The 15,515-nt window shown below is 51.4% G+C and overlaps 1 protein-coding gene across 1 annotated transcript in view; it reads left to right on the top strand.

The window, feature by feature from the left end:
- The window catches only part of RHBDL2 (rhomboid like 2), a 233,284-nt gene that overhangs the window by 133,134 nt on the left and 84,635 nt on the right, over positions 1-15,515 (top strand). Inside the window, exon 4 of the mRNA XM_078683795.1 lies at positions 995-1,107. Within this exon, the coding sequence (XP_078539921.1) occupies positions 995-1,107 (113 nt within the window). The remainder of the gene's footprint in view (positions 1-994; positions 1,108-15,515) is intronic.

The raw sequence follows: 15,515 nt of genomic DNA, 5'->3' as shown, positions 1-15,515 counted from the left end.
TACAAGCCCTTTGAGATATTTTTGCCCTGCTGCAGCATCACTTTTGTGACCCAGCGGCGACATACAAAATGCGGCCAATTTACAACGTGACGCATCTAGGGAGATGCATCACGTTGTAAAGCCCTGTGTCACATTACAGGTTGTTATCGGCTAGTCACACTATGGAAACTTTTAATACGTGATGAGTTGTCTTAATGAGGTGTGGAAGCCTGATTTTAGTCTTTGTGCAAACAGCACATTATTGAAACATTAACACATTACGTTGTGGTTGCGTTAAAAGGACAAGAATGCTTTTCTCCTTTAGAAGTCATCTTTCATATATTGGCCTACGTTTTAATTGAAACACCTTATTGGGCAAAATGCAACAACAACTCTCTGCTGGAATCAAACATAGGTAAAAAGGCAATTAATCTTGTAATTGAGGTTTTTCTATGACACGTGCATTACGTACAACCTGTGGGGAACGTACCTCTCAATACAAGCAGCAGTGGGTTTTTGGGGAGCAAAAATATGGACTCAAATAGGTTTATTGGACACTGACATTTATGCCAGATTTAAATTCTAAATAACAAATTAAATTAAGTTAAAAAAATAAGTGGCTGGAACAGTCATTTTAGAAATTTTTTTAAATCACGTAGCAAAAAGAAGGTGGTACAAAGTGTAAAAAGGTGATAACTAGCACACAAAAAGGAGTTAACTGTCTCACTAAGAAGTGTTGAGTTTACAGTAACCCTCTATCGATTGTGGTTGGTCTTCCATGAAAGTATTTCATGGCGGGGTTCATGGAGGCGGTCCATTGTAGGGCGTGTTAACGTTTTACACCTACGCGAACAGGTGAGTAAAACAAGGTTAAACTCATTCTTCGTGAATTCAAGTGCATGCATTTCATTGTTTTTGGAAATATTTTTCTCCAGCAGTTCTGAATGTTGGTAATGTACATTCCAAAGTACCATTGGACCTGCTTCTCTGTTCTAAAATATGTTTTTGTTTACAGAATTCAGCATATATTGGGAAATTTAATTCTGCAGCTTGTTTTTGGAATTCCACTGGAGATGGTTCACAAGGGGCATCGTGTCGGACTGGTGTATCTTCTAGGAGTCATTGCAGGTTTGTTACAATTTTTCACTGCGGTGCTTCATATGTGTTGACGTGGTCTGATAGAAATGTTTTAAGTGGGCGGTGAGATGGCAGAGTATGTGCTTCTTGCACAGTCAGCTGCCAGTTTTCTTTTATTATATTCTTGATTTGTACTCTAATGTTTTTACAAGTGGTAAAATGTGTGTTTTATATTTGGGATCTGATCCTGGAAATAGCTCCACTACCATTACTTTCTTCCAAGTGCTTGCAAGGTAATAGGACAGCTCATTGGACAGCTGCATTTTGATACTGAGAGTGATGTCATGTCTTGTTTGTACTCCATGCATGGCCTCTTGCATGTTCCCCACCGAACATTGTGTAATGTCGCACCCAGGAGGTAATGGGTGCGTCCAGCAAGGTGTGAGGACCATGGCTATGAGAGATGGGTGTTTCTACTGTTCCCCCGCAGGCCGTCGGCCAGATAGTATTGCCTCGGGTCATGTGACCTGGATTTAATAAACCGGCTTCCGCGGATGTGACGTCAGTAGGCGCGCGAACGCCCGCATCTTTATTTAATTACTGGCCTCTGGGGTTTCACTGCAGCGGGGTCGTGGGTCCAGGTGTCAAGGCAGACGACACAACTGGTGATGAGGGTTGGCGTGATCCGCTCTCCTGCTCTGTGGCGGCCACGATCGTGGGCGTGCCACAGATGCACGCGGTCAGGCCCTGAAGGTGATGTGGCAGAACGGTGGTGGCAGTCTGACCTGGGACCTTGGGACTAGAATCCCCAGCACACATAGTGAGACCTATCCTGGCCATCTGAGTGCAGCACCCCTTGAGTAGTCTGGCAAATCACTGACAGGCATATTGACACTGGGGCGCACCAAGGAGTTGTCCAAAGCTAGAGTGGCCCATATGGAGGCGGCGTTACCGACACCCGTCCAAGCGGAACCGGTGAATGCGGTGACAACTAGGCCACTGACCCGATACAGCAAGAAGAAACACGTGCGTGTTTCACCGAGAAACACTCGAAATTGTGGCTATTGCGGAGGAGTGCCCCACAATGCGGTGGAATGTCCAGCGAAGGGCAAAAGATGTGCAGGCTGTGGCAAATTTAATCACTTTGAGAAGGTCTGCCGCTCGAAAAGGTACAGAAAACCGCGATCAGCGGTTAATTTGATTCCTGAAGGAAGTGACATGGATGATGATGAGGGAGACGAACAGATGGTACACACGATGCACATGATTGGAGCGGTGACTCGAAAACTCTGCCGGCTTCCCCAATGCCAAATCAAAGTGGGCCAGCAAGACATCAACGCGATTGTGGACACAGGGGCCAGCATAAACATCATGTTGGCAGCCGTCTACAGCACCATGCATCCTGTTTCTCCATTAGGGCCCACGACAATCACGGTTTTCGCATATGGACAGGATCGGCCAATGAAGATAAGAGGCAAGTTCAAGATGACGGTCACCCATGGGACACGCTCCATCACCACCACGGTGTATGTGACTCAGTCAGGGCATGCTACTGGGGTGTCGAGTTGCTGAAGACCAAGGAGTGGTAACCTTCGCTTTTGGAATACGTCAGGAATCTGTCCAGCACCTTTTGGCGGAGTTCGCATCGGTGTTTGAAGGAATTGGAAAATTAAAGGGCAAGGAAATACACCGATAACACTAATAGGCACTGGGAACATCCAGATACCTTGAGGGTAAGAGAGGTAGTACCGGAGTATGTCCTCCCAGAAAAGTATAACACTCGGCTTTAGTTCAGGCACAACTAAAGCCGAGGACCGGAACCGATAGGAAGACTGTAGGGTTAGATCTCCATTTGAAGACCACCCACATGTTTCTTGGTCCTGTGTGCAGAAAGCCGACTTCCCTAATTGGACGCAGCCTGGCAGTTGATGCACACAGCACATTCTATACTGTGAGGAGCAGCTACTCTGCCTTCACTACACTGTTAGGATAGGGAATCCCTTCCTTACATTTCCTCACAAAGGGGGCTTCCTTGCCCTGAAGAAAGTCCCGGACCTTTATGGCCACGTTGGACTGAAACATGTTGGCACTAGGGTCATAGGACCATAATACTCTGACATGACCCAATTGTATATATAATTTCTATACAGTAATTTTAACCTCTCAGATAGACCCCAAAATAAAGGGACACCGGGGATCTATCTGGGTAATTTTATGTTACGTAAAGCCCCCTCCTTGAATATCAGAAGAGCTTCCCAACACTGTGGTTGAGCCCACCCTGACTTATAGGGGTCAGGGTGACCCGATGATGAAGCATGACACCACTAGAGTGTGTGAGGGTATTATAAACAAGTTAGTTTCTTCCCCCACATACATGGTTGCGCTAGACACAACCTTACAATAGCATCAGTCGTGTCGCTCCTACCAACTGATCTCTAGACCACAGGTACAGTCTCTTACATTTTACTCAACTGACCTCCACGTGGTCCACTGAAGGAAATACACCTCCACATAGAACTCATGTTGCAACCAGTAGCTTTACGTCACCGGCGGGTGGCCTTCCACCTGCGTCCTCTGGTCGAGAAGGAGTTGATCAAGCTAGAAGCAGTCATAATTGAGAAAATGACCGGACCTACTCCGTGAATGTCCCTGATTGTTGTCACCCAAAAGCCTAAACAACCTGGCGCTGTCAGAATATGTGTGGACATGAGGATCCCCAATACCGCTATCAAAAGGGAGTGACACATCACCCCCACCATTGATGACTTGATTGGAGAATTGGCCGGAGCATGCTGGTTTTTGAAGGTCGACCTCAGGTCAGGGTATCATCAACTAGTGCTGGATCAAGCGTCCCGAAACATAACGACATTCTCCACCCATGTCAGCCTCCAAAGATACACTCGTCTGAGTTTTTGGACATCCAGCGCAGCTGAGGTTTTTCAAAATGTCATTCACAAACTAATCATGGACATCCAGGGGGTAATAAATGTCAGCTGACATCATGATCCATGCCAAGACCATTACAGAGCACAACGCCCGATTGATTCAGGTATTACAGAGAATCTGAGAGTCGGGACTCACGCTGCACCGGGAGAAATGCGAATTCTTCAAGACGAAGCTACAATTCTTCGCCTATGTGTTTTCAGCAGCAGGAGTAAATCCTGACCCAGACAAGGTCAAAGACATTAAGAATGCCCCAGCACCCACCAACGTAACTGAAGTCTGTAGTTTTCTCAGAATGGTCAACTATTCTGGCTGTTTCATTCGTGATCTTACAACCCTCACTCAACTACTAAGAGAGCTCACTAAGGACTCCGTCCCGTGGGTATGGAATGCGGAACATGTTAACGCGTTCCAGAACATCAAAGAGGCCCTATTGGCTGCAACCACGCAAGCATTCATCGATCCTCGGAAATTAACTATGGTCGCCATGGATGCTGGCCCAAAAGGATTAGGAGCCATGTTGATGCAACGCAGTCATGCCGAGGAGGACTGGGCCCCGGTGGCCTTCACCAGCCACTCCCTCACCGACACCGAGCAGCAGTACTCTCAGATAGAAAAGGAGGCTATCGCTATACATTGGGGGTGCCGCCACTTCCACCTCTATGTTTACGGAAAGCCTCATGTGGTGGCGACTGATCACAAGCCCCTTCTATCTCTGTTCTCAGGAACTTCGTCGAAACCACACCCAGGATAGAAAAATGGATGTTGCAACTACAAGATTGTTGTCGAGTGGAATATCAACCAGGATCTAGGAACCCTGCTGATTGCTTATCTCGCATCCGAGGGCGGCGACAGCCCAAGAAGAATAAGACGCGGCCGTCACTGAGGAATACATCTGCTGCATTCCAGCCGATCGTGTCCTCTTCCACTTTCCATGGATGTGTTGAAAGAAGAAATGAACAAGGATGAGTGCTAGCAGCCGATAAAGCAAGGCCTGAATCACGGGAACTGGCACCGGGCGATGGAAGAATGCAAGATACTTACCCCCGAAGCACGACGTGTCATGGAGAGCCTATATCACGTCCGGGAGGAACTAACGGAAGATGCCACAGGGTGCCTGCTGCGAGGACACAGGCCAGTTATCCCGTCATCCCTACCAGCACGAGTAGTCCAACTTGCTCACATTGGCCACCAGGGAATGGGTAAAACTAAGTCACGGCTGCGGACTAAGGTGTGGTTTCCATTGATGGATGAACACTTGGATGCAGTAGTCCTTTCATGTCAGTGGTGCGGGCCACAGGAGAGGCCCCTATCCCGCTCCAATAATAATGGAGCCCAGGCCCAGAGGTCCCTGGATGTGTATAAGTCTGGATTTTAGAAGTCTCCCGGACAGAAGACACACTCTCGTGGCCATCTACAATCATTCAAATATCCGGAGGTGGAAATAATCCCTACGTTAAGTGCCACGGAGGTCATCCCTAAGATAGATAAAGTAATGGCAACTCATGGTATCTTACAGGAATTAAAGACAGATAATGGTCCCCCGTTCCAGGGGCAGGAAATGGCCACCTATCTAACCTCTTTAGGCATCAAGCACAGGAGAGTCACCCCTCGGTGGCCGCAAGCCAATGGGGAAGTGGAGAGGTTTATGCAGACTTTGAATATGGTGATACGCATAACCCTTGAACGCCATCAGTCAGTGGAACTTGCCATCTTCACATTTTTAAGAAGTTACCGACAAACACCTCACTCCACCACAGGGGTTGCCCCGGGCACTTGTCCATGGGCCGAGTGGTTACTGACTCCATTCCACATCACCCGCAGTGGTGCCCGGAGAGTCCCAACGATGACCAGGTAGATGCTCACCTGCAAAGTGCTCATGCTCAAATCTGCCGACGCCGGAGGGCTCGGCCAGCAAAATTGAAATTGGGCGACATGGTCCTTCTAAAAAATCGTCTGACAAATAATCTTCCAAATAAAAAGAATGCCTGGGTGATAGTCCATTTGAAGGGCACCCGGGTCACAGCCACAAGAGGCAGTGAAACATTGACCTTGAACATTTTATACTTCAAGATGTTTCCTTCATCACCTGCTGCTCCGGTGGGTCTGAGTCTGCCCCGATCGGAAACAAGATAAGACTGGACTCTGACACGGAAGAAGAAGTGGCAGGAACTAGCCGACGCGGTGGGGCTCTTAATGTGGAACTGGCAACGAGGGGTTCCCCCGCTGCAGAGTGGGGCCCTGATTCGCCAGTGTGTACTCCCGAGATCTGGGGTGCTTCTCAGGCCAGTGATGCGGAGGGAGAACTGAGTGGGTGAGGAAGCTCCCAGTATCGCCTTCTACAGAATCCTGAGCTGACTCGTGTGACGCTCTAGTGTTTCGCGGGTCTCGGCTGAGACCCGGAAACACTCCCACAAATGTATCACCTTCTGGCCAGGCGTGGCCAGAAGGCTATAAATAAATGGACGGAGGTTGCTCGTGGCTTCCGGTCCAACACTGCAACCAAAGCGTGGTGTCTGTTATTTATGCGTGGGCCGTTACTCACTGTTGTGTCCAAAGTGTGGTGATCTCTCACTCCCCTACACTGGCGACGGAGGGCGGTGACGGACATCGTCGCAGAACCCATCGAAGAGTGGTCGTCTTCCTGCTGGTGGTGGCGGTGTTGCCCTGGCCCTGTGCGTGGGCCGATGTGGTGGTGATTGGACGGAAGGCGGGTGTCGCAGGCTCCGCCGTGTTAATCTGCACCAAGAAGCAGCGTGAGGTGAGCTGCGTGGGAGCCAGCGAGCGGGAGCGCCTTTGTGGTGCGGGACGCAGCAGTCTTCAGCGGAGCAGCGCGAAGGCCCGGCTGTCTCGCCCGGAGCGGTGCGCGCATGCGCAGTAATCATGAGGCCTGCCCCAGCGTCGAGCACACAAGAAGAAGCCTCGGTCTCTGTCGAACAGGTGGTGCGCTCAGCGCAGGGACACAAGGGTTCCCTGCAGCGCTGGCTGAAGGCGTGTGGCTGAGACGAGGTGGTTGGGTGAGTGCTTCAACAAGCATTGGCACCTACAACAAAAAAATATATATATATATCCTCAAAGGAAACGCACATAAGGAGAGTTGCACAAGGGGAACAAGGTGGCATGAGTGAAGGGCATACACACATGGACAAAGCCAACAGGAAGTGACTGGCGAGGTCACGGAACAGCCACGCATCTCACACCAGACCGGGGGCGAGGTGCAGATGGAATATCCGAGACAGCTGCAGTGATGTCAGTGCAAGACGCCGCAGCGACAGGAGGGGCTCAGCAGGCAGCAGCCCCGGCACAAGGAGCAGGGCCAGCAGGGCTACAAGCAGTAGGCCCAGTAGTTCAGCCGTCGCCACACTCCCAAATCAACCCAATACCAACGTTCAGTGCACTGGCTGACCCAGGCACAGCGGCGCCGAGGTGGACAGTATGGCTGAGTCGGCTAAATAACTACTTCACAGCAACGAGAGAAAAGGACAATGAAGTGAAAAGGTCCCTGCTACTGCATTTTGGGGGTGATGAACTCTACAAGTTATTCTTACACCTACCAAACACAGGGGCATCTACGGACTATAATGCTGCTGTTCAGGCGCTAAATGCGCACTTTGACCCACAATTGAACCACCACTATGAAAGGTTCAAATTCAGACAGTCCAGGCAAAGGGAAGGAGAAACGATGGATGCCTTTCATGCAAGACTGAGGGAGCTGATAAGCACGTGTCCGGACGATGACCAAACGAAGGAGGTAACAGCGCAGCTGATTCAAGGATGCAAGAATAAACACCTAAGGACGCTGATCCTAAGACAACCCCGCATAACCTTGGATGAAATATTAATGTTAGCCAGGTCTCATGAGCTGTCGGATGCACGAGCCACGGCGATGGAGGCCGCCATCAACCCATCAACAAGCGCTGAAGTAACAGTCAAGACAGAAAGGGTGGATGCCGTGCGAAGCAGCAGTCGAGGAGGAAGAGGAAGATGGCCGACTAGGACACAGCGGCGGGCGCAATGTGGTTCGTACGGATATGAAGAGCACAGCCAAGATGGCTGCCCCGCACGTGGCAAGACGTGCGACAAATGTGGAGGATTTAACCATTTCGCCAGTGTCTGCAGAGGTGGTGCAAGAGGAAATTCCAGAGGACAAGGAACTGCAAGGAAGAAAGCACTGCATAAAGCGGTCAGACAACTTGCCTTAGAAGAGGTACGTGAGGCACACCCATCGAGAGGGAGTAGAACACCATCCCGCTACCCACAGCGGCTAGATGACTCGTCGACGGAGGATGAAGAAGAGTGCTACTACGTATCATTCGTGAGTGAACTCAAAAGGAGGCGAAGGCCACAGCCAAAGTGCCAGATTCAAATCGATGGATCGACTGTAACAGGAGTCATAGACACTGGGGCCACGATCAATGTGATGGGCATTCAACTTTATAAGGCGTTGCAGCCAAGACCGCAACTGGTACCATCGAAAGCACGGATTCTCATGTATGGCAGCAAAACGCCGTTACTCCTGCGAGGGAAAATGACTGTACAAGTGAAAGCCGAGGATCAAGAGCTGACGACCACTTTTCATGTGATCGACAGAGAGGCATACTTGTTGGTCGGCAGTCACACGGCTGAGGACCTTAAGCTAATTGCTTTCGCCAATGCGGTTAAAGCACTGCACACAGAGGAAATCCTTCAATTATTTCCATCACTGTTCCAAGGCCTAGGAACCATCAAGAGGCCACCAGTCAAACTACACATTGACAAGGCGATACAACCTATAGCGTTGAGGCATAGGAGAATTCCATTTCATCTGAGGTCGGCAGTGGAACGAGAATTACTAACGTTGGAAGAACAGGGAGTGATAGACGGGACCGATGCCGTGGGTATCGCCGATGGTGATCGCAGAGAAACCCCGGCAGCCTGGCAAAATTCGAATATGCATTGACATGAGGATGCCCAATAAAGCGATCAAGAGGGAAAGGCATCTCATGCCCACAGTAGATGACATACTAACGGACCTCAACGGAGCACAATGGTTCTCCAAATTAGATCTAAATGCAGGATACCATCAACTGAAGCTAGCCGAAGAAAGCCGCTATATCACGACGTTCTCGACGCACTTAGGACTGAGGAGGTATAAAAGGCTCAATTTTGGCATAACCTCGGCAGCTGAGATCTTTCAAAACGCCATTAAAGAGATCCTGTCTGGGTTGAGTGGGGTATTGAATGTCAGTGATGACATACTCATCCATGTCAAGACTAGCGAAGAACACCATAGGAGACTAAAAGCCACGCTCCGAAGATTAGCTGATTTTGGAGTCACACTGCACAAGGACAAGTGTCAGTTTTTCAAACAGTCCATAGAGTTTTTCGGATATGTCTTCGACTCGGAAGGAGTCAAGGTAGACCCTCGGAAGTCAAACGCCATCAAGTGTGCACCAGCCCCAACCACCGCGTCGGAGGTGAGAAGCTTCATGGGCATGGCGCAATATTGTGCCCGGTTCATCCCGCAGCTTGCCACCATAGCTGAACCTCTGCGGAATCTGACAAAAAAAGAAACTCCCTGGAGCTGGTCTCAAACAGAAGCCGAGGCGTTTAACAAAGTAAAGGCTGCGCTGCTAGACAGCACCACAATGGCATATTTTGATACGGCGAGACAGACAGAGATTTTGGTGGACGCCAGTCCTGTTGGGTTGGGCGCACTATTGACACAAGAATCGGAGCCGGGGTTGTGGCTTCCCCTGGCATTTGCAAGCAAGGCCCTCACCGCGACGGAAGCAAGGTATTCACAGATCGAGAGAGAGGCGTTGGCAGTAAAGTGGGCCTGCAATCATTTCCACCTATATATCACTGGGCAGCCTTTCAGGATGGTCACGGATCATCAGCCTTTGATACCTTTGTTTAAAGGTACAGCCCCACACCCTCCACCGCGAATCGAGCGATGGGCAATTCAGGTTCAACATTACCAAATGGATTTGGTCTACAGACCCGGAGCAAAGAACCCGGCGGATTTTCTGTCACGACATCCCCCGGTGAAAGCGGATGAGAATCAAGACCAAGAACTACGGACTGAAGAATTTGTAGACATGGTGTCCCAACTGTCATGTCCCCAAGCACTGGCAGCAGAAGATATTGTAGCTCAGTATGACAATGATGTTGTTGTGACGAGAGTAAAGACAGCAATAGACACTGGATCATGGGAAAACTTCCTGCGTAATGTGAGTGACTGGAATGAAGCAGACCGCACTCGTCTATCTCAGTTCTGGAGGGTACACAATGAACTTAGTAGGGCAAACAATGGACTCTTTCTTCGGGGATCACGTGTAGTGATTCCAAACACTCTCCAGGATCGTGCGACCTCACTGGCTCATGAAGGACACCAAGGCATGAGAAGGATGAAAGCCAGAATGAGGAAAAAGGTGTGGTTCACTGATATGGATGAAAAAGTGGACAATGTAGTAAGAAACTGTCGAGCATGCCAGTTGACCAGTTTGCCGGATACCCCTGCACCCGTCGTCACGGAAGAGCACTCTCCAGCACCCTGGACATGGGTCAGCTTGGACTTTGGTAGTTTTCCTGACGGAAGAGTGACTGTGGTGCTGGTAGACAGTTACACTAAATACCCTGTGGTTGAGGTAGCTCCATCCACCAGTTTTGTAAATGTCCAGCCGATACTCAGCAAAATATTTGCGATGTTTGGTATCCCCCAGGTGGTCAAAACGGACAATGGCCCACCATTTCAAGGAAACAAATTTAAAGAGTTCCTGCAAAAGTTGGGGATAAAGCACCGTCGAATCACACCCCAATGGCCTCAAGCCAATGGGGAAGCAGAAAGATTTATGAGGACTGTCAATAAAACTTTGAGGATAGCAATGGTGGAAGGGACTGATCCAGAAACATCACTGCAACTGTTCCTGAGAGAGTACCGAAGCACTCCCCACAGTACCACCCAAAGGTCCCCGTGGTTGTTAATGTTTGCGGGACCCCGACATGACCTACTACCTACAGCAGAGAACTGGAGGTCTGAACAATATACACCGGCCGATGCCCAAGAAAGGAGGAGAAAGACAAACGAGAGGGCAAGTAAGAAGAGGCGGGCACGGGATAAAGAATTGATCCCTGGAGACATGGTGCTGGTACGAACACGCAGACCGGGAGGAAAGTTTCGCACTCCTTATGAGGTTGAACCGTGGACAATCAAGGCGACAAAAGGCACCGCTGTAACGGCGCAAAAGAGTGGGGAAGAAATCACCAGGAATGTATCATGGTTTAAACGCATTCCACCTACGCCTGAAAACCTAACGACATGCGATGGGCCCATCGCTGAAATTGCTGACCAATCCAACAGTGTCGGCGGAGTGAGAGGAGCCGCGGAGCAGCAGCGCGGAGTGGTGCGACTAAAATCTCCCAGTTCCCTCAACCCCCGTATGGCAACTACTTTCCCCCCTGCTGGTCTATGGGACAAGATCTGGTTACCTATGCTAGGCTGTCGCTGCCACGGTGAAACGGTAGCACGTTCACCAGAAGCCCGCAGGTGGAAGCAGTCCTCTGGAGCCGTCGGGATCCTGTGGCTACCGGCGGCAGCACTGGGATTCTGGGCTCATCCTCAGCGCCGGCGTGCAGGGCGGAGTTCGGCTCAGCACCGAGTGGAGAGGGTCCTCAGTGGCGGATTCTGCCTGCTTGGTCGGTGGTTGAGGCGGACGGCGGGGACAATGCCTCCGAAGACAGCCTCTAATGCAGCGGCAAAAGCGGCAGCCGCGAAGAGGAAAGCGCTGGCTACTCAGGCTGCCCCCAACGTAGCGATGAACACCGCACACCTGCAGGAAACCATCATAGAGAGCGAAGGGTCAGCTGAACCAACGGAGCAGGCTGAAGCACAGATCGAAACGCCGGAACAAACAAAAGGAGTGAAACGGGTCACGATGCGTTCCAAGCAGACTCCGTCAATTTCAGAGCTGCTCACTCGCAGCGGCAAAAATCAGAAAACCGTAATGACTACAGCGCCTCAGTCACCGGTCAGCGAGGTAATTCCAGGTAACAGCGCTGTACACGCACCATTGCTGGGGGATACTGCAAGTATTTTCACTGACCAGGCTGTGGGGATGTCGGATCTGTCAACTGTAAGGGGTCATGTTGGGACACGGGAGACCCTCGAGCTTGCTGGTGCAGGGCTGGCTGAGCAGGAACATGCCAGTGGGTCTTTAATCAACAAAGACGCTAATGTCGGCACTTTATGCAAAACAACAAGCACAATGGTTTTGATAAATAATGAGCTATCAGATGCTGCAGCAGGTCGGGAACAGGTGATGGAGGCTGTTGGCACCGATAAAGACACTACACTTTTATGCCCTCCTCTAGCCCTAATGTCCCTGGCAGAAGGCTGTGAAAGTGAGCAGGACAAAGAAAAGGACAGTAGTGATTGCTTCTATTCCCTAACGGAAGAGGCAGAGTGGTCTGACGAAGAAAAGAGTTCCTCTCAAGAAGGTAGTGGCTTGGAGACGGATAGTGATCTGGATCACACCCCCCCTAACACAGCTAAAAGAACTGCTGGTAAGGATAGGGCTCACGCCCAGTCACATATGGATCTAACTTGGGATCACTCCTCAGCCAGACCATTGCAGGGGACCCAAGACGTGGGGGCATCTACCTCCCACCCTCCTCTTTTGGATGTTATCTATCAAACCATCCTCACACACAGGGAGGAAGCTAGACAGGACACTAAGAAATCACAATCAGCTATGCGTACACTACAGGGTGTAGTAAGAAAACTGTCTAAAGCACACGCTAATGTGGGGGACAGGGTCTCTAACATAGAGGAACGGATTGTGGCGACTGAGTCAGAAGCAGCTGCCGCCTCACTTAAGGTTGACTCACAGGCCGCGCAGGTTGTTGATATCCAGTGGAAGCTGGAAGACATGGAAAATAGAATGAGACGCAACAACCTATGGGTTCTGGGGGTTCCGGAGGGGGTCGAGGGGTCAGATATCAGGTCCTATATGATCACCCTATTTAACAAGCATTGGAAATGCAATAGGTCTCGCAATAGAATAGTTAGACTTTTTTCTTTTTGCAAATGGAAGAGTGGCGTTGCGTGGATGAGTGGCGTTGCGTGGATGAGTGGCGTTGCATGGATGAGTGGCGTTGCGTGGATGAGTGGCGTTGCGTGGATGAGTGGCGTGTGTGAGTGGCGTTGCGTGTGTGAGTGGCGTTGCGTGTGTGAGTGGCGTAGCGTGTGTGAGTGGCGTAGCGTGTGTGAGTGGCGTTGCGTGTGTGAGTGGCGTTGCGTGTGTGAGTGGCGTTGCGTGTGTGAGTGGCGTTGCGTGTGTGAGTGGCGTTGCGTGGATGAGTGGGGTTGGAATGCAATAAGTATAGCATTAGAAAAGTTGTAGTTATTGGTGAGGGTGAGGGTGATTGAGGGTAAGGGGGTGAGGGTGATTGAGGGTAAGGGGGTGAGGGTGAGGGGTTTAGGGTGAGTGAGGGTGAGGTGTTGAGTGGGGGTGAGTGAGGGTGAGTGAGTGTGAGGGAGGGTGAGTGAGGGAGAGGGGTTGAGGGTGGGTGAGGGGTTGAGGGTGAGAGGGTGAGTGAGGGTAAGGGTGAGGAGTTGAGTGTGAGTGAGGGTGAGGGTGATTGAGTGTGAGGTGTTGAGGGAGGGTGAGGGTGAGTGAGGGTGAGGGTGAGGTGTTGAGGGTGAGTGAGGGTGAGGAGTTGAGGGTGAGGGTTAGTGAGTGTGAGGGGTTGAGTGTGAGTGTGGGTGAGTGAGGGTGAGGGGTTGAGGGTGAGTGAGGGTGAGGGTGAGGCTGAGAGGTTGAGGGTAAGTGAGGGTGAGTGATGGTGAGGCAGAGGGGGTGAGGGTAAGTGAGGGTGAGTGAGAGTGAGGGTGAGTGAGGGGTTGAGGGTGAACGGTTGAGGGTGAGTGAGGGTGAGGGTGAAGTGTTGAGGGTGAGTGAGGGTGAGGGGTTGAGAGTGAGTGAGGGTGAGGCGTTGAGGGTGAGTGAGGGTGAGGGTGAGGGTGAGTGATGGTGAGTGAGGGTGGGTGAGGGTGAGTGAGGGTGAGTGAGGGTGAGTGAGGGTGAGTGAGGGTGAGTGAGGGTGAGGGGTTGAGGGTGAGTGAGGGTGAATGGTTGAGAGTGATTGAGGATGAGGATTTGAGGGTGAGTGAGGGGTTGAGGCTGAGTGAGGGTGAGGGTGATTGAGGGTAAGGGTTTGAGGCTGAGTGAGGGTGAGGGTGAGGGGTTGAGTGTGAGTGAGGGTGAGGGTGATTGAGGGTGAGGTGTTGAGGGTGAGTGAGGGTGAGTGAGAGTGAGTGAGGGTGTGTGAGGGTGAGGGCTTGAGGGTGAGTGAGGGTGAGGGTGAGTGAGGGTGAGTGAGTGTGAATGAGGGTGAGTGAGGGTGAGTGAGGGTGAGTGAGGGTCATTGAGGGTGAGTGAGGGTGAGGGTGATTGAGGGTGAGTGAGGGTGAGGGTGAGTGAGGGTAAGTGAGGGTGAGGGTGAGTGAGGGTGATTGAGGGTGAGTGAGGGTGAGTGAGTGTGAGGGAGGGTGAGTGAGGGAGAGGGGTTGAGGGTGGGTGAGGGGTTGAGGGTGAGAGGGTGAGTGAGGGTGAGGGTGAGGAGTTGAGTGTGAGTGAGGGTGAGGGTGATTGAGTGTGAGGTGTTGAGGGAGGGTGAGGGTGAGTGAGGGTGAGGTGTTGAGGGTGAGTGAGGGTGAGGAGTTGAGGGTGAGGGTTAGTGAGTGTGAGGGGTTGAGTGTGAGTGTGGGTGAGGGTGAGTGTGAGGGGTTGAGGGTGAGTGAGGGTGAGGGTGAGGGTGAGGCTGAGAGGTTGAGGGTAAGTGAGGGTGAGTGATGGTGAGGCAGAGGAGGTGAGGGTAAGTGAGGGTGAGTGAGAGTGAGGGTGAGTGAGGGGTTGAGGGTGAACGGTTGAGGGTGAGTGAGGGTGAGGGTGAAGTGTTGAGGGTGAGTGAGGGTGAGGGGTTGAGAGTGAGTGAGGGTGAGGCGTTGAGGGTGAGGGTGAGTGAGGGTGAGTGAGGGTGAGTGAGGGTGAGTGAGGGTGAGTGAGGGTGAGGGGTTGAGGGTGAGTGAGGGTGAAGGGTTGAGAGTGATTGAGGATGAGGATTTGAGGGTGAGTGGGGGGTTGAGGCTGAGTGAGGGTGAGGGTGATTGAGGGTAAGGGTTTGAGGCTGAGTGTGGGTGAGGGTGAGGGGTTGAGTGTGAGTGAGGGTGAGGGTGATTGAGGGTGAGGTGTTGAGGGTGAGTGAGGGTGAGTGAGAGTGAGTGAGGGTGAGTGAGGGTGAGGGCTTGAGGGTGAGTGAGGGTGAGTGAGTGTGAATGAGGGTGAGTGAGGGTGAGTGAGGGTGAGTGAGGGTGATTGAGGGTGAGTGAGGGTGAGGGTGATTGAGGGTGAGTGAGGGTGAGGGTGAGTGAGGGTAAGTGAGGGTGAGGGTGAGTGAGGGTGATTGAGGGTGAGTGAGGGTGAGTGATGGTGATGTGTTGAGGGTGATAGAGAGTTATAGAGGGTGAGGGGTTG

The sequence above is a fragment of the Lissotriton helveticus genome, chromosome 3_1 (genome assembly GCF_964261635.1).
Source record: "Lissotriton helveticus chromosome 3_1, aLisHel1.1, whole genome shotgun sequence".
Lineage (NCBI taxonomy): Eukaryota > Metazoa > Chordata > Amphibia > Caudata > Salamandridae > Lissotriton > Lissotriton helveticus.
This window is presented reverse-complemented; position numbering and strand designations above follow the sequence as displayed.